The 23,607-nt window shown below is 35.9% G+C and overlaps 1 protein-coding gene across 2 annotated transcripts in view; it reads left to right on the top strand.

Annotated features, from left to right (window-relative positions):
- Window positions 1–23,607, top strand: part of LOC308686403 (caspase b-like) — a 28,848-nt gene that overhangs the window by 4,598 nt on the left and 643 nt on the right. The window contains exons 1-8 of one of the 2 annotated variants that reach the window (XM_081394826.1): window positions 12,255–12,289; window positions 16,259–16,526; window positions 16,892–17,037; window positions 19,832–19,899; window positions 21,522–21,624; window positions 21,741–22,035; window positions 22,141–22,224; window positions 23,444–23,553. In XM_081394826.1, coding sequence (XP_081250952.1) covers window positions 16,268–16,526; window positions 16,892–17,037; window positions 19,832–19,899; window positions 21,522–21,624; window positions 21,741–22,035; window positions 22,141–22,224; window positions 23,444–23,553 — 1,065 coding nt within the window. In that variant the 5' untranslated portion in view covers window positions 12,255–12,289; window positions 16,259–16,267. Of the gene's footprint in view, window positions 1–12,254; window positions 12,290–16,258; window positions 16,527–16,891; window positions 17,038–19,831; window positions 19,900–21,521; window positions 21,625–21,740; window positions 22,036–22,140; window positions 22,225–23,443; window positions 23,554–23,607 lie in introns of those variants that run through there. The other variant, XM_081394827.1, reaches the window with a different exon arrangement.

The following is a 23,607-nucleotide window of genomic DNA, read 5'->3' as shown; positions in this document are numbered from 1 at the left end:
ACCCATGACTAAACCAAAACAGATGATGAGCAAGAATCGATGTCTCTCCATGAACGATGGCTCCTTTTCCACGGTCAGAATAACGTTAGCTGGGACGACACGCAGCGGGACGGACTGATCTTCTAGGATCATGAAGGGAAAGAGTTTATTGGCCAATGACACTCTATCAAATGCTGCAATGACGTGATTCACTATTCACTGAAACACCATCACTGTATCCCACACTTCCCAACACCATCTGGTTCCTGTGCAGACGAAGAGGGTTGGGTTCGTTCTGCCGATGGAAACATGAGGTCACAGAGGTCAGATCATCTGACATCTGGTGGAGATGTGTTTGGGTTCAGGATCACGGGATCGGAGGAGAACAGGGAATAGTCACGTATGTTGATAATCTAAGCAGTTCTTTCAGGAATGATCTAGTACTCACAGTAAGAGCAGACGTCCTTCATCTTCTCCCACACTTGGTACTTCAAGTTGCCCAGATGTTTGGGAACATCAGTAAGAGCTTCTGAACTCGGTTCTGCATCTGGAAGCGTGTATTTAGCTCTACACACACATGAACACACACACACACACACACACACATACACACACACACACACACACACACACACACACAACACTTAATCAGTTTTGAAAGTTAATGCTCATGAATATTCTAAAATGAAAAATGGAAATCAAAATACATGTTCATAGTTCTTTGATAATTCTGAGAAAAAGAACAGAAGGACAATAATATTAGACCGTATTATAATTTAAGAATAGACTATAACCACCAACAAAAGTATACAACCTCAACCATGTTGTTATTGTAAGATTACGTGTATTCACTAGAAATTCTAAATATTAAATGTAAAAAGTGGGTAAATGCTGCAAATCTAAAAGTTATGACCCTTTTAACCCAATGCAGTCAGTCATGGTAAATATTAAAGATCAAAATATATAAGAGATTAAAATGATTCAGTCATGGTTAATATTATGTATATAACCAGATAATTTAGATGAGGGCTTTTCAAAATGACACGCTATACACTTATGCCCTATGTACTCAATCGTGTAGCGTATGGATTTCGTATTGTCCCAAACAGTGTTTTACTAACCGGGAATTTAAACCGTTTACATTGAGGACAAATGACGTTTAACACAACTTCCATTTGCCAACAAAAATTAATTTCTTATTTTTTTTCCAGAGCTATGTTTGGAGTGAATGGCAGGATTTACCACAGTGTGTGTGTGTGTGTGTGTGTGTGTGTGTGTGTGTGTGTGTGTGTGTGTGTGTGTGCAGACCTGCTGGAAGGTGATGTCCTCGTCCTCAATTTCTTCTTTCAGTTCTCTGACTCGATCACAGAGAGACAGTATTCCTCCTTGTATTCTTCTTTCATCTTTCCTCCCTTTTCTTTCTCTTCTTCGTTTAGAGCTGTTATCCTGCTCTCCTCCTCCGTTCTGAGGAACTGATGGAGTTTCTCAAACTCCTCCCTGATTTTTCTCTCTGTCTGCTGAACTTGAGACTTGGGGGAATGTCATGTGTGAAACTGTTAATCATCCACACGCAAAATCACAAGACAAAAAAAAAAACATTTAGGTGTGTTATCCCACATGACAGATCTAAAACACAACATCTTCTTGCCAAAGGCTTTAAGCATTTTCAATGCAACAGACTTTCCTCCCTTTGCATAACATACTGACAAATTCTAGTACAATTCTTAAATTACCAAATCAGAGAAGCTCCTCCAAAGTCAATATTCAATTCAATTCAAGAAGCCATTTAAACTTTTTTTTTGTGAAGAAAACAAATGTGAAATTTCTGTTCAGTCTTTATGCTAAACAAACCTCACCTGGATGCACCTGGAGATTTTGTTATCTTGTGATGTGCCATTCTGTAATGAGACCAAAGTCTTTCCAGCTGAACGAAGATCTCCTCTCAGCTTCCCCTTTAAAGGTAACAACACATGCAATCATACACAACTTCATTTAAACCATTTAAACTTTCTCTCAGGAATGAACTGGGCCATGCTTATGCATTTAAAGAGATAGTTCACCCAAAAATTACAATTCTGTCATTAATTAATCCCCCTCATGTGTTCCAAATCAGAAAGACTTTTGAAACACAAATGATGATATTTTTGATGAAATCTGAGAGGTTTCTCCCCCTCCACTGACAGCTGCGCAACTACCGCTTTGACATTTCAAAAAGTTTATAAAGAGATTTTAAAACTATGAATTGAGCGGTTTAGACAAAATTTTCTCAAGGGACTCGATCCTTTTAAATGATGAACAGATTTACAGTAATTTAAGCTTTTATTCACATTTACAGTGTGCAATTATTCACCTAAGTTGTCATTACTTTTTTTACATAATTGCAAAATTTGTTTACTTTGTTACAATATACTTTTCTCCTGTCACTGCATGCTCTTTCATTTTTTAATGTAGTGTCTAACGAATGATCTGTAATATTGACTGATGTGTGTAAGATCTGAAAGCATTGTTTGATTTTGCCAGAAGAGTCAGAGATTCTCTGAATGAGTTTTTTAACATTTGCTTTTGTGTTTAAGGTTTTGAGAAAGTGAATGATGGTTTCAAGAAATGTTTGAGCAATTGAGTAAAACTGTAAAAACATGCAACATACGCACATTGTTCCATCAAACACTGCAACTTGAGGTCAAATTAATTTATTCTTTCAATCAATTATTACACAATGGACAACAAAATACAGCTATAAATATGAAATCATGCTTTACAAACTCAACAGATATGCTGAATACTGTAAAAAAAGAAAAGAAAAAGGAAACTTAGGTGGAAATATCAGAAAAAAATAAAAAAAAAATAAATAAACTTCACATTCGTTCCTGACAATTATGCCACAGGTTTTCATCAACATCAGTTCAATCACATGCGGTTTCATGTCATCTAAACATTACACACCCCATCGCCAAATCATAGAAAAATTCAGTTAAAACAGTTGTATTCATCTTAACAATACACAACAAATCAATATACAGAAAAAACGATTTTTAAAAAAAGGTATAGGCCACAAATCTGTGAGTAGTTTGCAAAACTGAACAGGTGATGTTGTGTAATATTCAGTTTTTGTAAGAAACTGTTCCAGCGGGTGGAGTTTACTGGTACTGAATATTACACATCACGTGTGTATAGCCTACTCCATTAACTGGAACAGATTTTCACTGGTACTGAATATTACACATCACGTGTGTATAGCCTACTCCATTAACTGGAACAGATTTTCACTGGTACTGAATATTACACATCACGTGTGTATAGCCTACTCCATTAACTGGAACAGATTTTCACTGGAACTGAATATTACACATCACGTGTGTATAGCCTACTCCATTAACTGGAACAGATTTTCACTGGAACTGAATATTACATCCAAATATTATGTAATCGATCAGCATATTGTTGTGTAACTTCACCTATTGGAAGAGTATTTCACAATTTTTCACAGGAACTGAATTTTACAAAGAACTATTGCGAAAGAACGATTTACAAAACGATTGCGAAAGCGTGCACGGATTATGACGTTTGGGCCATACAAATTACGGGAGTTTCACGGGAGAAATAACAAAACGGGAGGGGGGACGGGAGATGGGTGTGAAATACGGGAGACTCCCGGGGGAAACGGGAGTGTTGACAGGTAGAGGAGACCGGGTTGTGTTGCAACATGTCATTTTTCTCCAGTCAGAAACAAGCTATGTGCACTCATACTGCACATGCACAGTTAGACCCTTTAGACCCTCGCCTCACCAAGAAGACAGTAGACATATTCAACATCTGCTGCTGCATTTATTGAACAAAACTTGTTTTGGAGGTTTGAAAGTACAAAGTACTGAAAGTACTGTCCTGACATTTTGTATGAATTAATCAAAACTTACTTAGTTTGAATTATTGTTTTGTTGTGACATTGAGTCAACAATGGTGACAAACGAAAAGCTTCATGCCGCAATGCATGCTGGGTGCCACCATAGTACAAATCTCATCCATGACTCCCAGCATGCATTGTGGCATGAAGCTTTTCGTTTGTCACCATTGTTGAGATTCATACGTTGATTCTTGATGTCTGTGTTTGACCAGTTTTTGCTGCAGATTAAAATTTTGTCAATGCAGGCGTATGATGTCTGTCATGGCTGATAGGTTTGGGGACAGTTGCAACAAGTTATAAATTACATGTTTATTAAAAGTTTGTTGCATTGCAAATTGTTCAATTCTTCCTGTCTGGCACTGAAATATGGAGAGATTGAATAACATCTGTAACACCTGCACACTGAATATATGTAGGCCTATGTTCTACACATAAACAAACAAAACTCAACAACTGTTATTTGATAAATATCACTAAATAAATAAATAATAGGCTACAATAATATTATTATAGAAATAAATAATACTATAATATTATAGTAGGCCTAAAACAGTTAATATTTTCAGAATTCTATATGCTCATTGAGACAAAAAGCTAAAGTTAATTAGAGAAATTTAAGGTATTTTTAACATGTTGCAACTGTCCCATGGTCGGGGTCAGTTGCAACATCTGACTTCTTCCATTCAAATAAATACACTCTTAAAACGGATGTGTTAAAAACAACACAACCTGTGTTATATCTTAACACACCTGTGTGTCTAGTTAAGGAGAACACATTTTTGTGTTTCTTTTAACTCAATCAGTGTGTTATTATTCTTAACACAGGGAGTGTGTTGAAACCTTTTACACACTAATGTGTTTGTTACACAACTTGTGTCAGATATGTGCCATGAAGTTTAGCAGCCAGAGAAAAACTAAAAGAAGAGTAAAGGGTCGAGAGCTCAAATAAAAGAGCCATTAATCACGATTCTGGTGACTTCATATAAAACATTCAGTGACACATCAACATCTAAACCTCTGTTAATTCTCAATAAGAGCTTGTCTATGTAGATTCATGATGTCTAAAACATCCAAATGTTCAAACAAACTCTTTATTAAACGTCACTGGACTCCATAAACACAAGTTAACAATACGTTTCAGTGTTCATCCAAACACTCAGTTGTAAAAACACAGTAACTCTGGCAAATACACACCGACTACAGTCACATGTGACACATATCTGACACAAGTTGTGTAACTATAACACATTAGTGTGTAAAAGGTTTCAACACACTTCTGTGGAAGAGGAATAACACATTAGTTGTGTTAAAGGTAATACAAAGTGTGTAGTCCTTATAAACACAGAGATGTGTTAAGAATCGACACAGGTTGTGTGTTAAATTTGACACAACATGTGTTGTCCCTGAGCACACACACTACATGTGTTCAAATCTACACAACATGTGTTGTCCTTGAGCACACACACACTACATGTGTTAAAATCTACACAACATGTGTTGTCCTTGAGCACACACACTACATGTGTTAAAATCTACACAACATGTAATTTTTACAACTCTTTTTACAGGTTGTGTTTTCAACTCATCATTTAGAGTGCCGACACTCACCATCACTGTGAATGGTATGCAGTGTTTGCTGTGTTCTCAAACAAACAGGCCAGTGTAAATACAAGTTATTTATATACAATATTTTGTCAGTTGCTACATTTTAATCTAGTTCAAAGTGCAAACTCTGTTAAAGGGACACTTCACCCATTTGCATTAAGCTTTGTATTGTTAGAAACCCAGTCATATATTATAATAAACGTGGATTTTTCATTAATTTTTCCCTGAGATGGGAGAAATAAGGATTTAAGTGTTTTACTTCCTGCTTATTATGACGTAAAAATCATCATTTTGCGTCATAATAAGCAGGAAGTCACATTTCATTGAAAAGTGTAGAGACTACAAACACTAGCTCCTCATTATTCCAGGGGGCGGGACCCGCTCACGCTACAGGCCTATTACAGATCAGTGGGTGGGACTTCACTTTCTGAAACTAAAAGCAATATCCTCCATCTTGTTTGGAAGCTAAGCTAACAGGCACTGTGGAGCAAGCTGTGAAGATATGACAATAGCGGAGGGTAACGTTACTCAATATGATGTAGAAGAAGAGGATTTCGGAAGTCTGATGCTTGAATCAGGTGTTTGTGGCTACCTTTACAAGCCGCATAGCGAAGAGCAGCCGAGGCAGAAGACCTGCCTGCCGCGGACGAGAAGCCCAGACTGGCTCGAGCTGGGGGCGGACTGGTGGCGCCGGTGATCTCACTATGCAACTACGAACCGCTACGAACACAGAGATAGAGTCCGTCTGCTGCAAAGAATTTAAACGATGCCAATTTCTCCTGGACGAAATCTCTGAATCAGACGAGGACACGGACGTTTGTGTTGTGAACCATCCTAGTTTCGCACCGCATCTGACTGAACATCCCGGTAACGTAACCATGCAATAATTCACCACTTCGAAAGAAATACAAATGAGGAGTAATTCATTAATGAGTTCGCCAACTAACTAACGTTAGACATTTTGTGTGAAATGAATTTCAAGCTCCGGTGGTAGATAGCCTTATGGACGGATGAGTGATTCATATGCTGTTCTGGATTAGTGGGAGTGGCTTGTGCAGCTGTGCAATGTGGTGCATTGTGGGAGTTGTTGTCTTTCATACAAATGCGTCCTGAAGTTACTTTCTTTCTTTCCTCGGTCAAGAAGGCACCAAATTCAAAATTTATTTTACATTTCGACTACATATATGACCCACTTTCAATAAAGATCAATGTTCCCATGGGTGAAATGCTCCTTTAACTGTTATCTCTTCATGAACTTTTGTCAAAAGCAGCATTATCAGTTAGGGGTTGAAGCGTGAATAACTGAATAATGTCCAGTACAGTGTGTCTGTCCAGTCATTGAGCTTGAAACATTGTGTTGTACTTTGTGTGCACATGCATTCTGTACTCGACTATTGATTAAATGGTTAATATTTTAGCATCTGGCCCTTTCGCTTTATTTTTTAAAATGACACGATGTGTGTGTTAAAATGACTTACACAGTGAATGAGTTAAAATTAACACAAAACTAGTAGTCCTGGAGCTCACCCACGGATGTGTCAAAATTTAACACAGGTTGTGTCATTTTTAACACATTCTTTCTAAGAGTGCATTCTTTGTAACCCATGTTCACATTTTATAACATGGTATTATTGCAATTGTTACAGTAATATATTGATGCTTTTTTAAAGTTATTTGAAAAATAGAAATACATGTAACTTAGGAATTTATATAGAAATCTATTGTTTTCGGCCAGATTTGGCAGGTGTGCTCTAGTGTGATTTTAAAAACGAGGTATGTTAGAGAGTGAAAGCAACTGCATGAACCAGGAATATAGTCCAGGCGTTTTAAGAAAAAAGGGTGAACAAATTGCAACAGAAGCAAACTCAACTGATTTTGTATCCTCAATATGTCCTGAGTAAGGGAAAAAAAGCCCTGAAGAATCCCATTAGGGGAAAGTTCAGAAAAAGACCCAAATATATCCTATTCATACGCCTATTCATTATTTTTCTCACATGAATAGGGTAAAAAATGTAACCTTTAGATATCACCATGAAAATGACTGAGTTGATTACTTACATCAAGACAAACAAAAAATGTATTACAAGTTTTTAAAAATTGTTTGTTAACATGGACAAACGGTGCATAATCTAATTACAGATGTGCTAATTTGCATAAATACCACAACAGATCTAAACATTGGGTCTAGCCAGGAGAAAATGTCTTGTTGAATCTTGTTGACACATAACAGTAAAAGACTTAATGTTAAGGTCTGAATGGAACCCATTTAAGCGACCCATGAGCATGAATACATAGAGGCAGGAAGAAGTACTTTAAACCAGCCTTTATTAATTATTATTGCAGAGATGGGGTTTGGGGCTGGGACCATGGGACTATCACTTTTTATTTGACCTACCTTTTTGTCTTCTGCATTCTACTCACCATTGTCTCCTGTTCTTGCCTCAGACTCGTCCCCCAGAAACAGTCCCACGGACCCAGCCCTAAACCCCAGTCTCTTAAACATTAATATAGGCTGGTTTCTAAAGTATTTCTTCCTGCCTCTATGTATTAATGCTCATGGGTAGCCTAAATGGGTTCCATTCAGACCTTAACATTTAGTCTTTTACTGTTATGTGTCAACAAGATTCAACAAGACATTTTCGCCTGGCTAGACCCATTGTTTAGATCTGTTGAGGTATTTATGCAAATTAGCACATACGTAATTAGATTATGCACCGTTTGTCCATGTTAACAAACAATTAAAAAAAACTTGTAATACATTTTTTGTTTGTCTTGATGTAAGTAATCAACTCAGTCATTTTCATGGTGATATCTAAAGGTTACATTTTTTACCCTATTCATGTCAGAAAAATAATGAATAGGCGTATGAATGGGATATATTTGGGTCTTTTTCGGAACTTTCCCCTAATGGGATTCTTGAGGATACAAAATCAGTTGAGTTTGCTTCTGTTGCAATTTGTTCACGGTTGACCCCCATTTTGGCTTAAAACGCCTGGACTACTAGTAAATACACCAAGTTTCATTATGCTACACTGTTAGACCTTACCAGGCTTTTTTTTTTGCCAGTAATATACTGTTAATTGTACAGTTCTTTACTGTAATCTACAGTATGTTACTGTAAAAATGCACTAAATTAAAACTCAAGTTAACTAATTACACTTTCAGAAACCGACTGTCTTAAACTGACCAACTGTCATTTAAATCAGAGGTGGAGAGTCCAGGGGTCAGAAAGTAAAAGTCCTGCCATATGTTTATTCCACCCATGAACTCACACAGCAAACACTCCAGTGTTAAATGAACTCTCCTGTGAGTTTATTTGGCTCCAGACTCAAGAGTGTTAAAGTTAATGAGATAATTAAGTGATTGATTGAGTGATGATTGACCATTATTGAAGACACCTGATGTTAACAAGCAGAATCACTGAAGGAGAAAAATCACAATTTTAGACACCGTTATGGAGATTAGTGTTCGATTTAGTTGGGCAGTTGACCTTCAAATGATTATCTTTAGATTTTGTTTGGCTGTTGATCTAAGTTATTACAGCCAGATGAACAAAAAGAAAAGTTGATTAGGTGGTGTTGTTTATCATAATCATAATTTGATCTAAATCACTGAACTCATTTAGAGCCTAATCTCTGACTTAAATGTATATTGGTCATTACAACATCACAGTAATTCTACAGATTAAGTTCCAGATTTTTCAATATAACTCAAATTATTTCTTAAAAGTTGTTCTGATAAAGAAAAAGAAACTCTTTCTTTAAGGCACACACAGACATCAAGATTCAGTGTATGAATCTCAACAATGGTGACAAAAAGAATATTCAATTAGGAAAACAAGACAATTCAGATCATAATTTATTCACATCGCAATGCATGATGGGAGCCATGAATGAGTTTTAATTGGTGGCACCCAGAATGCACTGCAACATGCTTTATTATTGTCACCATTGTTGAGAATCACAGGCTGATTCTTGGTGTCAGTGTGTCCAAATAAAAAAAATTTCAAAGTCTTTTGATCAGATCAACTTTCAAGAAATCTTTCTGATCACATTGAAAATGTTTAACATGGCATAATATTAGAATCACAGGCACCTATAATCAACAAGGTAAACTTAACTCTCTAAATGAGTTTTGTGATTCAGGTCAAATTATGATTATGTCAAAACATAACCAACACCACTTGATCAACGTTTCTCTTTGTTCATCTGAGAGTTATAACCCAGATACAACAACCAAACAAAATCTAAAGTTATTAGTTTAAGGGTCAAGAGCCCAACTAAAGCAAACACTGATCACCATAATGGCAACTTAAAAAAGAGATTTTCTCCTTCAGTGATTCTGCTTGATAACATCAGGTGTTTTCAATAATGCTCAATCATCACTCAAACAATTACTTAATTATCTCATTAACTTTAACACTCTTGAGTCTGGAGCCAAATAAACTCCCAGGAGAGTTCATTTAACACTGGAGTGTTTGCCGTGTGAGTTCATATGTGGAATAAATATATGGCAGGACTTTTACTTTCTGACCCCTGGAATCTCCACCTCTGATTTAAATGTATTAACTAAAATGTATAGTGCATAAATAATGTGAGCAAAGTATTACTGTGAACTTCTTTCATTTGAGACCACTAAAAAACTATTGTAAATAAAGAGATTTCCACTGGACCAGCAACTACACAGTCACCGCCTGTTAAATAAAGCAACATGCAGCAAATCATCAATGTTTGTAGATCTTCTCCTGGACTGAAGCACAGGCTCTACTCTTCTGCAACAGTGTTGCCAGTATAAACCTGTTTTATAACTTACAATTTATTACTGTTAAAATACATTTTGTGGGTGTGTCTTTTTATCTTACACTGTTAACCCTTTCAACCCCACAGGAAAATCCACACTACAAAGAGTAAAAAGTAACATTGACACAGTGTTGCAGTGAGATAATTAAGGGAATATGTTGAATAATAAGTGAATAAGTGAAATAAGTGATTGTTGAGCATTAGTGATGAACACCTGCTGTTAACAAGCAGAATCACTGAAGGAAAGAGGAACACACGAACAGAAAATAGAGAAACACAAGAACTACAACTGACTTCCAGCCATTACACATTATTACACTTATTATTAACCAGTATGACTTTATTTCTGTCATACATCTACAGAAATTGTTATTGAGATGTTTAATTGAAAATGTTTGGTTTGAAGTTACCATGATAAAGATCAGTGTTTGCTTTAGTTGGGATGCTGACCCTTGACTATTTAACATTAGGTTTTCACTGGCTGAGTTAACTGTGTTTTTATAAGTCACTCTTGTGCATACACACGGTTTGTGAATGATAGGGGTTATGTTGAATATGATGAAAAAAGTCATCATATAGCCTGCCCTGTTCATTCACTAAATGTCTTTCATTTTTTAATTCATAATATCAAAAGTGTTATATTACCACCACTGCCAAACCACAGAAATAAGTTACAATGATGATTATTATTTAACACATAATGCACAACCTAAAAAAGAAACAGAGCTACAATTTCTTGTAGAAACACAGAGATATTAAACAGCATATTTCTCTCATCAATGGTGGCAATAATTTATTTGTATTTATTCATTCATGCAGCAGTGCATGCTGGGAGTTTGATACTATCCTGGAACCCAGCATGCATTGTGACATGAAAGTTTTTATTGTCACCATTATTGAGATGCATGTGCTGATTGTTGATGTCTGTGTGTGTCTGCGTGAAGTAGGAGCTCAAAATGTTTTAAAGCACTATATTATTTCAATATTCTTCAGGATAACTAATTACAGAAACAGTGTATTTCACGTTGTAGAGTAACAGATATGATTAATATGAAATACAAATATTTCCAAATCTTTTACACTGGTTAAGATCAGAGACTCAGACATTTCCAGAATGATTACTTAATCATCACAACAGTCATAAACACCTTATCATCGTTCTCTTGACTTTTTCTTGCCGTAACAAATGTGCTTTATAACCACACAGTTACAGCAGCCAGAGAAAAAAACTGATATAATAAAGACAATGGTTCAAGAGCCCAACTAAAACAAATACTGATCTCCATCATGGTGATAATAACTTTATTATTGTCAATAAAACATCAACAACTAAATATCTGTTAATTCTCAACAAGAACTTTTGTACATGTATGAAAGAAATAATGTTAAACTGGTTTGTAAACTGGTTTCACACTCAGTGTTGCTGGAAGTCAGTTGTAGTTTTTGTGTTTCTCTTTTTTCTGTTCTTGTTTCTCTGTCCTTCAGTGATTCTGCTTATCAGGTGTTCATCAGTGTCTCAATTCACTCACTTCTTTTCATTCTCTCTGTCAAGTGGACTATATTAGTGAACTAATGTAGGGAATAGTGAATGAGGGTATAGGGTGTGATTGGGAAAACAGCATCTGAGTGGCGATTTTGAGCGCTGTTAATTCACAGTATATTCCTGTAGGCTATTTCTGTTTTCTACGGTATATCACTGTTTTAATGGAAAATGGTATGATATTGTCAGAATTTGGCCTTGTTTTACAGCAAGGGTTAACAGTGTAGCATGTGTGGAAGTATTTAAAACAAGCGTGTTACAACTAGCGTTACCCCTCGAGTGGTTTTATTGCTTTTTGGCTCGCGCGCTGAAATGTGGGACGAACAGGATCAAAGTTAATCCCATCCCATCCCCCCCACCCTCACCCCCACCCACAAATTTAAGCATATAAAGATAGACTCTACACAGAACTCCTAAACTAAAGCTCAAAGACAGACTCTACACGAAACCCCGATCACCAGAGACGTGAGTTGAGCATCCTATATTTCACTTTAAACAATTATTTCAATATCTTATATTAGTTTACAGATTTTTTTTTTTTTTGTGCCACGAAGCCACTAAAAGGACACGGTGAAGAACAAATATGTGAGCTGGAACGTGGGAGGAAATTCTGACAATTGCATTCCTCGCAAATGTTTTGCTAGTTTTGCAAACTTAGCTTTCTCTGGCAAAGAACACAAAAGTTTTGCGAATGAAGTAACGCAACAGGTTTTTTTTTTTTTTCTTTGCGAGAGAATACAAGAGAATTGACAAATAATTTTCCCACCACCGTGTCCATGTGGCCTTAGGGTTTCAGTATACTCTCAGAAAAAAAGGAACAAAAGCTGCCATTGTGGCGGTCTCCCTTCTTCAACATGTACACTTTTGTACTAGAAGAACCTTTTTAAAGGGGACCGTCCCAGTGTCAGCTTTTGTACCTTTTTTCTGAGAGAGAATGTTCTGACGAACAAGGTCCTGTAGTTTATTAGAAGTATAGTGCAGGTCTGCAACAATTCTGTAAATCCTATTTATGTCACTCGCGTTCTTCTGTCGCGATATTTGACACATTTGTCCTCATTAATAGGCTAATCAAAATACTGTGTGTTGCAATATTTTGTGCCACATATCGTTGTTTCTGCGCAAGAACGGGGATCAAACAAAATAATAGGACAATTCAGCTGCATAATTTATTCATGTTGCAATGCATGCTGGGAGTTTTGTACTATGCTGGTACCCAGCATGCATTGCAGCAGGGTACTTTTGATTGTCACCATTGTTGAGATTAATACGCTGATTGTTGATGTTTGTCATAGTAGATTAACGTTTGGTGCTCAAGTTTATAAAATTCTTCTAACTGATACCTGTAGTACTGCTGTATCTCATGCTTCAGTAATACAGGGTTTGTGTTTTGAAAAAAGTATGGATGTGTAAATAATATATTTCTGAATCTCATTCTGCAGTAACACAGGGTTTTTAATATGAAAAAAATAATGGAACACAATTGTTAGATTTGCAAAGAGTCAGTGGAGCAAGATATTTCATGATGATTATAAAACCATCATCACCTGATATAATTTCACTTTAGGTTTTTTTGCTGCTGCAAATGTGTTTAACAAACACACTGTCACAACTGCCAGAAAAGACAAAATATATAATCAGAGTTAAGAACCCAACTAATGGAAACACTAGTCACTGTTATGGTGACTTCAAATGAAACACATTCGAGTTAAACCTCTGTTAATTCTCAATAAAAACTTTTGTAGATGTCTGACAGAAATAAAGTCAGTCTGGTTAGTAATAAGTGAAGCTGGTAATGCTGTTTGTGGAGTTGTTTAATCCTCCTCTGCTGAGATCTTCACAGATTTAATGTCTTCTTTTCTCTTCAGTTGATTTCATCTGAGGCTGTGGCTGAAGTCAGTTGTAGTTCTTGTTTTTCTGCTCGTCTCTTTTTCTGTTCTCTTCTTTCCTTCAGTGATTCTGCTTGTTAACTTATTAAGGCTGAGATGACTTCATATTTAATATACACAAATTTTGTGGCTCAGATAAGGTCCAGTTCTGGTTTATTTCTTTACTCTTGGCTGACATGTAGTCAGAGGTGTAAAGTCCAGGTTCAGAAAGTAAAAGTCCTCCTCAGTATTTTGTTCCAATCACCTGGATTTGCTAATTCAGACAGGAGAGAGATAGCCTGGCTAACGTCAGACCACTTTCTCTTTGAGACGTGGTCTGGATACTACATGTTCATTTTCTCGTATTTGAGGCGTGGTTTACGAATGCCCAGAGCCGTTTATTGGGCGCTACAAATGTCTATCAAATGCGCCTGTACGTAGCTCATAGCCAATCGTTTCAATTATACCAGATGACGTATGTAGAGCGACAGATATTCAACGAAGAAGACGACGATGGGTCAGAGATTTATGTGTACACCAGAGTCCTGCACGGGTCCGATTTTGTAAATCCGCACCCGACCCGTATTCCAACAGCAGCACTAATAAAAATCTGCACCGACCCGCTTAAAATAGAACCGACACCCGACCCGCACCCGAAATAAAATCAGTTTAGACTATCACATTATAGACACTTACAAAAATGTTTATTGCCAGGTCATACAGAAGTTATTACACGACAATTAACACAAGGACAACTTCAGCCGAAGCTGTCAAAAGGCCGATACATGAAGAACATGGCTAACGTTACCACACAAATCGAACAGACGCGGCTACAACACTATATGCCACGCAATTTCGTCTAGCCTACATCTGACAATTTTGGGTTCAAACACGCCCTGCACACCACACATACTAACAGTGTTAAATATGAAAAATACCGTTCGATAGAACGGCTTTGTTACCAGTTATCTGCATGCTTCCTCAGGGATGAAGTTCCACATTTGCGGCTATCCAACACGAAAATGTTTGCAGCAAAGCTTTTTACAATATTTTCTTCAGATAACTCCAAATTTCTCCCACACACTGGACTTGATTTTTGATGACGTATTGTCGACAACTTTACAATCATTCTCCACTAGCTATTCTTTTCTTCAACTCCTCAGCATCCATCTCGACGACTGCAAGCAGATTGCGCGCGCGGTTATGATGAATTTTTAAAAGTGGAAGTAGCCTAGGTAACGTTATAGATCCTGGGAGGGGTGGCGCGTCGGCACAAATAAACTGATGTGGATTTTAAATTATTTTATCAACTTGAAATACAGGCATATTTTTGTAGATGTGTTTGCTTGCTAAACTAAATATGCATATATTTTTACGTCTGTCATGTTGGATCCATAGATAAACAAACTGCTTCGGTGTGTCGCATATACTTCGTCATCGTCTTGCTGCTCCCTCCCCGTTCTGTGATTGGTTCCCTATTTCAGGGGAAAAATTAGCCCATGGTAGCCAGACTACCTTGCAGCGTGAATAAAACAGGGGGGAAGGAAGTCGACCGGAAGTTGAAGTCGGCCGCGTTCCGCCATCTTGTAGCAGAACTTCACCTGCAGTTAGCATCCCATTGACTCCCATTCATTTTGGCGTCACTTTGACAGCGAATAACTTTACATCTGAGGCGTTTAAAGACTCCATTTGTCCATTATTTATTTCTAAAGAAACACGACAATGTATAAAATGCTCCATTATCTTGTAGCATATGTTAAGGCCCCGTAGAAGCAGTTTTTGTAAAAGTAGGCTAACGATTGCGTCATAACCACGCGACTCTCTGTCGCACAGTAGAGAGATTACCGTATGGACGGGAGGAGAAGCTCGCAGGCAATCGGGGGGACGTGGAGGCAAAATGACAATATAATTAATCAGAATACCTAGCAAAAGTTGCTCCTGCTCCTAGCTCATGGACAGCTCCTACTCACACTCTCCGTCTCTGCAAGATTCGGAAGGGAATGATTCAGATTTCTCTTGGCACAGCTACTAGAAGACAGACGGGTTGCTCACGTGGTCCGTGTAAAGCTTTGCTCGGTTTGAGTCTGCGCGTCAGGAAAGGAAGTGCTAAGAAATCGGTAAATATGGGCTTCACTTGTCTCAATTGAGTTCCAATGGGGTCGCTGTGTCCATTTCTTTTACTGTCTATGGAATAAAATCGAGCTGCTCAAGGCAGTATGGGGAAACCCAGGCTAGGAGAGAGAACTAATTAGTGAAATCAGCTGACTGAGTTCATGGGTGGAATAAACTATGGCAGGACTTCTACTTTCTGACCCCTGGACTATACAACTCTGGTGGTCACACACACACTGATTTTAAGCATGAAAAATTATTTAAAAAATATTACTTGCATTTATGCTCTCCCACTTTCCCTGCACCAGAACACTGCAAATAACACAGAACTTTCCCCTAAAGTTCCCATTTGTGTGTTTTTTGGGGAAATAAATGAGAACAGTCTGGAAACGTTCTTTTAATTTTCGTTTTGTTTGTATCCAATCAAGACTTTTATTTATTTGCTTTTTTCTCCTAGTAACACAAAATGGACGTTAAGATGATTGATGCACTTGACAATCTTGGTGATGATGACTTCGACAACTTTAAATGGTACCTGTGTAAAGGTCTGGTACCAGGCATCGACCCTATTCCTAAAGCAAAGCTTCAGAATGCTCATCGGAGAGGTGTTGTGGATCGCATGGTGGAGAAGTACAGTGACGAGGCTGGGAAGATCACAGTACAAGCGCTGCGCAAAATCAACCAAAATCATCTAGCAAAGACCCTTGAGTCGAAACTTCAGAAAGGTAGAGAATAACAATTTATTAAGATTGAGTAGTAGTCATCACTTTAAAAAATGAAAGAGAAATATACATGAAATTGTTATGTACATTTTTTATATAGAAGTTTGTTTATTATAAATACAATAAAATAACCATGTGAATATTGTGCAATAGATAAGGGTGTGATTTGGTGTCATAATATTGTCATATATAAAAAGCAGTATTAAGATATGTATACTATGAGTAAGTTTATGACCTGAAAACAAGGACCTTGAAAGTTTCTCTTCAAAGTCTTAATGCTGTAGACTTTCATTCATAAACAGCTGTAGCTGCAGACAGATATTCTTAATGCTGTTGATATACTGTGATGTGTGTTTTCCTGACTTCAGTTCAGCAGTCTGAGCTGGAGGATGGAAGAAATGCTTCAGTGTCTGTGGAGGATCAGCCCATCCAGTCCGACTGGAAGAGACCAGACACTATTATCCAAAGCAGCCAAGAGTTTAAGAACAGAATTCTCAGAGAAAACAGAAATAATGCAAGTATATGTTTCAATAAATTTTTTTGAAAACAGTGCATTCAGGGATTGCTAGTCCATCTTTTGTAGGGCCGTCCGTTTTCCTTAAAAGTTAACCATTTAAAATGAGTAAAATTTTTAAAAAAAATTAAACAAAAATATCGAAATAACAGACAGAGGTCAAAGATGAATTAAGAACTCTTTATTTTTTATTGCCAACATTGAAGACACCTGATGTTAACAAGCAGAATCACTGAAGGAGAAAACCGTAATTGTAAGTCACCGTTATGGTGATCGGTGTTTGTTTTAGTTGGGCTCTTGACCTTAAATCATTATCTTTAGATTTTGTTTGGCTGCTGTACATGAGTTATAACAGCCAGATGAACAACGAGAAAAGGTGATCTGATGGTGTTGGTTGTGTTTTAACATAATCATTATTTTTTAAGGTTTTCTCCTTCAGTGATTCTGCTTGTTAACATCAGGTGTCTTCAATGTTGCCAATAAAAATTTTACTCATTTTAAATGGTTACCTTTTAAGGAATTAATTTGATTAATTATTACTCAATTCTAATTTGTTCAATTTAATTAATAATATTGCTTGTAATCTGTTGCCACAATTTTATTGAGTAAATATAGCGTATTCATTTTTACAGTGTAAGTGCAGGTAACGTAACTGTGTTCTAGTACAAACTCCAAACACAAATTATAACTAACAACTAGAGAAATCCCAGCGGGCATCTTGATGTCAAAATTACGTCAAGAAATAGGTCAAAAATGAAAGTTAAATTGACGTCAAAGAGTTGATGTCAATTTGATGTAAAGAGTTTGACCTCTGCTGATGTCATTTTGCCAAACAAAAAGATGAAATGCATGGCCGTACACTTATTACCAGCTTCACTTAAAACTAACCAGATTTACTTTATTTAATTTCCGGTTAAAATAAATATAATATTTAAATAGTTTAAAATATATTAAACATATTTTGATGACACTATGATGGTGGTTAGCGTTTGCTTTAGTTGTGCTCTTGGCTCTTGACTTTTTAAAATAAAATTTTCTCTGGCTGCTATAACTGTGTGTTTATAAAGCACAACTGTTGTAGCTAAAAAAGCCATGAGATCAGGAGATGATGGCGGTTTATTGAAGATGATGACAATTTCATCATGTAATTCCCTGAATCTCTGATCTTATGCAGTGTCTAATCTTTGGTTATATAGGACTTGTGAGTTTAATGTTGTATTATAATCGAAGCCATTTAATTTAACAGCATGAGAATAACGTTTTTTTAAACTAATACAGGAATTAAAAAAACATTTAGTGCATTAAATTCTACATTATTACTTAGCTATCAAGAATCAGTGTATGACTCTCAACAATGGTGACAATCAATAAAATACTTCATGCTGCAGTGCATGCTGGGTACCACCAATCAAAACTCACCCATATCTCCCAGCATGCATTGCAGCTTTAATAAATTATGCAGCTGGAGTTGATCTGATTATCTGGATATTTTGTTTGATTGTCACCATTGTTGAGATTCATACGCTGTTTCTTGATGTCTGTGTGCGTCTAGGCAATGTCACAGATGAAAAGTTTTTGTGCACTAAATAGTTACTAAAAACCAAGTGCATTATTCGATAAACAACACTGTTAGATATGCTGTAGAATCAAATTACTTCTGTCATGAATAAAACCGCTTTTAAACCACAAGTCCTATATAATCAAAAACATTAGACACTGAAAATGATCAGGGATTCAGGGAATTACATGATGATTTCATCAATAAACAGCCAACATCTCCTGATCTCAGTTTCTGATGGCTTTTTTAGCTACAACAATTGTGCTTTATAAACACACAATTAAAGCAGCCAGAATTTTTTTTATATTAAAGAGTAAAGGGTCAAGAGCACAACTAAAGCAAACGCTAACCACCATCATGGTGACTTTAAAATACAAAATATGATTTCATTAAACTGGAAATTAAATAAAGTAAATCTGGTTAGTTTAAAGTGAAGCTGGTAATAAGTGTACGGCCATGCGTTTCACCTTTTTGTTTGGCAAAATGACATCAGCAGAGGTCAAAATCTTGACATCAAATTGACATCAACACTTTGACGTCAATTTGACTTTCATTTTTGACCAATTTCTTGACGTAATTTTGACATCAATTTAATGTCATATTGATGTTAAATTGACATCAAATGCCCACTGGGATGAGGAACTTTACAGAAAATGAACTAAAACGACTAGCAGATGCGACGATTAAATGAGTTACCATAGCAACAAATGAAAGAGAGAAACATGAACAAAGAACACAGGAAATGATGAAATTCAAACTATAAGTCCATGATAGTGAAATGAACAAAGACTGAATGTCTCTGAGAGGATCTGAACGCTGATGGACTGTGGCCCTCCAGATGCTGGACACATTAATCTTGTTTTAATACCAGAGAGATGTCAAATATCAGTTAATAGCCATCGTTAATTTGGTGCCGTAACATTGAGTTTTCAAGCTTATGATATACCGGTATTATGAAAAATTACGTTGTTAAACACACTCTATTTATTTATTGGCCATTGCTGTATTTAATATTATTTTTCTCTCATGATATCAACACCAATATGGGAAAACATTCATTTATGGCCTCTAAATCTAAATCTAAATCACTTTTTATGATTTATTTTATATAATTATGAATTTTATATTGTTGATTCATCTATTCACACAATGCATTTATAATCACTCCTTATGTAGTTTCAGTTGAGGTGACTTTATTAGTGTTATAATTCTGCTAATACTGATGTTTTCTCACAGGTTTATATACCAAAGGACAAGACTCAGAGGAAACGTTTAGCTCTGCTGATCACCAACATACAGTTTAAGTACATACACTGAAAAAAGTGAAACATCAGTGCAATTCATTCAAAGTATATATTTGCATTGGTCCAATGGAAAATTGTGATTTTCAGTTTATACCTTCTGTTTTCACTTTGCCTCAAAGTAAGTGTTACACCCTCTAAAATGATACTTTGGATTAACTTAAAAAAATTGATGTAATTTGTTACAGCTAATTTTTTTAGTTTTTCTCAAATTGTATTTATGATTTAGTTAAAACCATAAATTTTGATTAATGTCAAACCTAAATTTTAATTTTTTCCAACTCAACGTTTTACCTTTACCCAAAGTACACAGCAAAAACTCCAGTGTTAAATTAACACTCAAGAGTGTTAAAGTTAATGAGATAATTAAGTGATTAATTGAGTGATGATTGACTATTATTGAAGACACCTGATGTTAACAAGCAGAATCACTGAAGGAGAAAATCACAAATTGTAAGTTACCATTATGGTGATGTGTGTTTGCTTTAGTTGGGCTCTAGACCATTATATGTTTACTTTAATATTTGTTTGGCTGTTATATCTGAATTAAAACTGCCAGATGAACAAAGAAAAAAAAAAGTGATCTGATGGTGTTGGTTATATTATGACAATCATCATTTGAACTTGATCACTGAACTCATTAAGATCCTTATTTCTGACATAGGTTTATGTTGTTTATTACAGAATAACTGTGATTCTGCATAAATATCCAGAATTGTTGATATAATATAAAGGATTTCTTAAAAGTTGTTTTGGGAAAAAAAAAAATCTTTCTTTTAGGCACACGCAGACGTCAAGTTTCAGTCTATGCATCTCAACAATGGTGACAAGCAAAATATTCAATTAGGAAAAGGAAATTACATAGACAATTCAGATCATAATTTATTCATACCGCAATGCATGATGGGAGCCATTAATGAGTTGTGATTGGTGGCAGCCGCTGCAACATGCTTTATTATTGTCACCATTGTTGAGATTCACAGGCTGATTATTGATGTCTGTGTTTTTAAATAAATTAATTCGAAAGTCTTTTGATTAGAAAAATGTTTATTAAATATTATGGGTTATATGAAAAATTCTGAAAATCATATGCTGTAGAATTACAGAGCTGATATAATTGACAAGTTAAACCAAACTATCTCAATAAGTTTCATTCTTCAGATCACAGCATGATTATGTCAAAACATAACCAACACCACACTTTTCTTTGTTCATCTGACTGTTATAAATCAATAACAGCAGACAAACAAAATTTAAAGTAAACATATAAGGGTGAAGAGCCCAACTAAAGCAAACACTATTCTCCCTAATGGTAACTTACAATTAGTGATTTTCTCCTTCAGTGATTCTGCTTGTTAACATCAGGTGTCTTCAATAATGCTCAATCATCACTAAATTAATCACTTAATTATCTCATTAACTTTAACACTCTTGAGTGTTAATTTAACACTGGAGTTTTTGCTGTGTACTTTGGGTAAAGGTAAAACTTAAAATTTTGGTTTGACATTAATCAAAATTTATGGTTTTAACTAAATCATAAATACAATTTGAGAAAATCTAAAAAAATTAGCTGTAACAAATTACATCAATTTGTTTAAGTTAATCCAAAGTATCATTTTTTTCAGTGTAGACAACAGGGCTGGAGCAGAGAGAGACGAGGAGAACATGGAGTGGCTGCTGACAGCTTTGGGTTACAGAGTTGAGAAATACACAAATCTAACTGGGCAAGTGCGTATAGAGCTAGTGGACTTCTGATGTGGATATAGAGATGTGAACAAATATTTTACAATGCATTATATACTCTGCATTTCTGTAAAAAAAAAAAAAAATGTTTTTATTGACAGCAAATATCTGATAGAGTCGAGGACTTCGCTGCACGTCCTGAACATGAAGACTCGGACAGCACCTTTGTGGTCCTGATGTCTCATGGGAACATAATCCAAAATAATGAAGACAATGGTGTCAAATATGAGGACAGATTCCTAAATAAAGATGCCATTTTAGGTGTCAACTATCATTGGAGTAAAAACCCCAATGATTTCTTCATTGTTGACGACATCTTCTCCAGTCTGAGCTCAGAGAAATGTCCTGCTCTGATTGATAAACCAAAGGTTATTCTGATTCAAGCCTGCAGAGGAAGTACGACATTATCATATTTCTGTTTCTCTTTTTACTCTATATTCATATTTTTCCTGGATTTACAGTAATATTATTATCCATATCATTAACCGTTTCTCTGTCCAGATCATGCAGGAGGTGTGAATATACAGTCAGACTCCGCTGTGCACAAAGAGAAAGACTTCATCTCTTTTAAGTCCTGCCTCCCTGGTACGTGCTCAGAAAACACTGATCCCACTAAGCAAAATGATGTCCAAAAGACGTCTTTTCAACGTCTTTGTCACAAAAATCGGACGTTGAAATGACGTCCACTGAGGAGCCAGAATGAAAGTTTTTATGACGTGTTTTTTTGACGTGTTCTGCACGTCCGATATAGACGTTCATCGAACCTTCGTACAAGGTTAAAAACTAGTTCAGATGTGGGCATTGTGGACATATTTCAACATCATTTATGGTCTCATTTAGACATAATTACTTTGACTATTGCTGTCAGATGATCTTAGTGAGAATAAACAGAGGTTTAGATGTTGATATTTGTTTCATTTGAAGTGTCACCATTGTGGTGATCAGTGTTTGCTTTAGTTGGGCTCTTGGTCCCCTTTCTTTATACTTTAACTTTCCTTTGACTGCTGTAACAGTGTGTTTGTGTAACACAATTGTTGTGGCAGAGAAAGCCTAGAAAAAGTATGAGATGTTATCAACTCAATGTTGATGATGACATAATCATCACAAACTGGGTATTTAATATTGTGTTTAAAGTTTTGTATTTATATTTGGGATTAATAACCACCAACCTTGTGGAACTGCAATATTGGTGCTAAAAGCATTTAAATTATCACTTATTTGAAGGTGTATAAAAAGCATGTGCACATGATGTTTTGAGCAAGTGCATCATGTAGTCACACACAGACATCAAGATTTTGGATATGAATCACAACAACGGTGACAATCAAAACAAAAAAGCTTGGGAATTAAGGATGAGTTTTGTACTATGAAAGCTACCCATCATGCATTTAGATTTAGATTTAATATTTAGATTTAGATATAACATTTAGATTTAGCATTTAGATTTAGCATTTAGATTTAACATTTAGATTTAGATTTAACATTTAGATTTAGATTTAGCATTTAGATTTAACATTTAGGTGTAACATTTAATATTTAGATTTAACTATTTAAAATATCTCTAAGTTGACAAATATTGTTGTAAATGTGCTAAAAAGTGGCCGTCAAAAATTCATACCAGTTTTTTAAACATTGTTTGAAGCTAAATGTGACAAAATGTTGCTGTTATTTTCAGAGTGAGCCGCTTTACAAACGGCGCCCCATAGAAGCAGTCTGTTGATGTTGGCCAGTGTTTCCTCAATAATGAGCAAAGTTTGGGTTGCTTTGTGAAGTTCTTCAACCTACCAATTGTTTTTCTCAACAGGTATCCGTGCATACAGGGATACTGACGAAGGAAGTTATTTTATCTGTTACATCGTGGAGGTGTTCTGTAAACAGGCTCATGCTGATGAAATTAAAGAGTTGTTCAGGAAGGTAAATGATGAAAATCCCATTTAAATTGGTTTGCTTTATTTCATCCCAAAGGCA

Source organism: Scardinius erythrophthalmus (genome assembly GCF_964197995.2).
Source record: "Scardinius erythrophthalmus genome assembly, contig: HAP1_SCAFFOLD_246, whole genome shotgun sequence".
Lineage (NCBI taxonomy): Eukaryota > Metazoa > Chordata > Actinopteri > Cypriniformes > Leuciscidae > Scardinius > Scardinius erythrophthalmus.
This window is presented reverse-complemented; position numbering and strand designations above follow the sequence as displayed.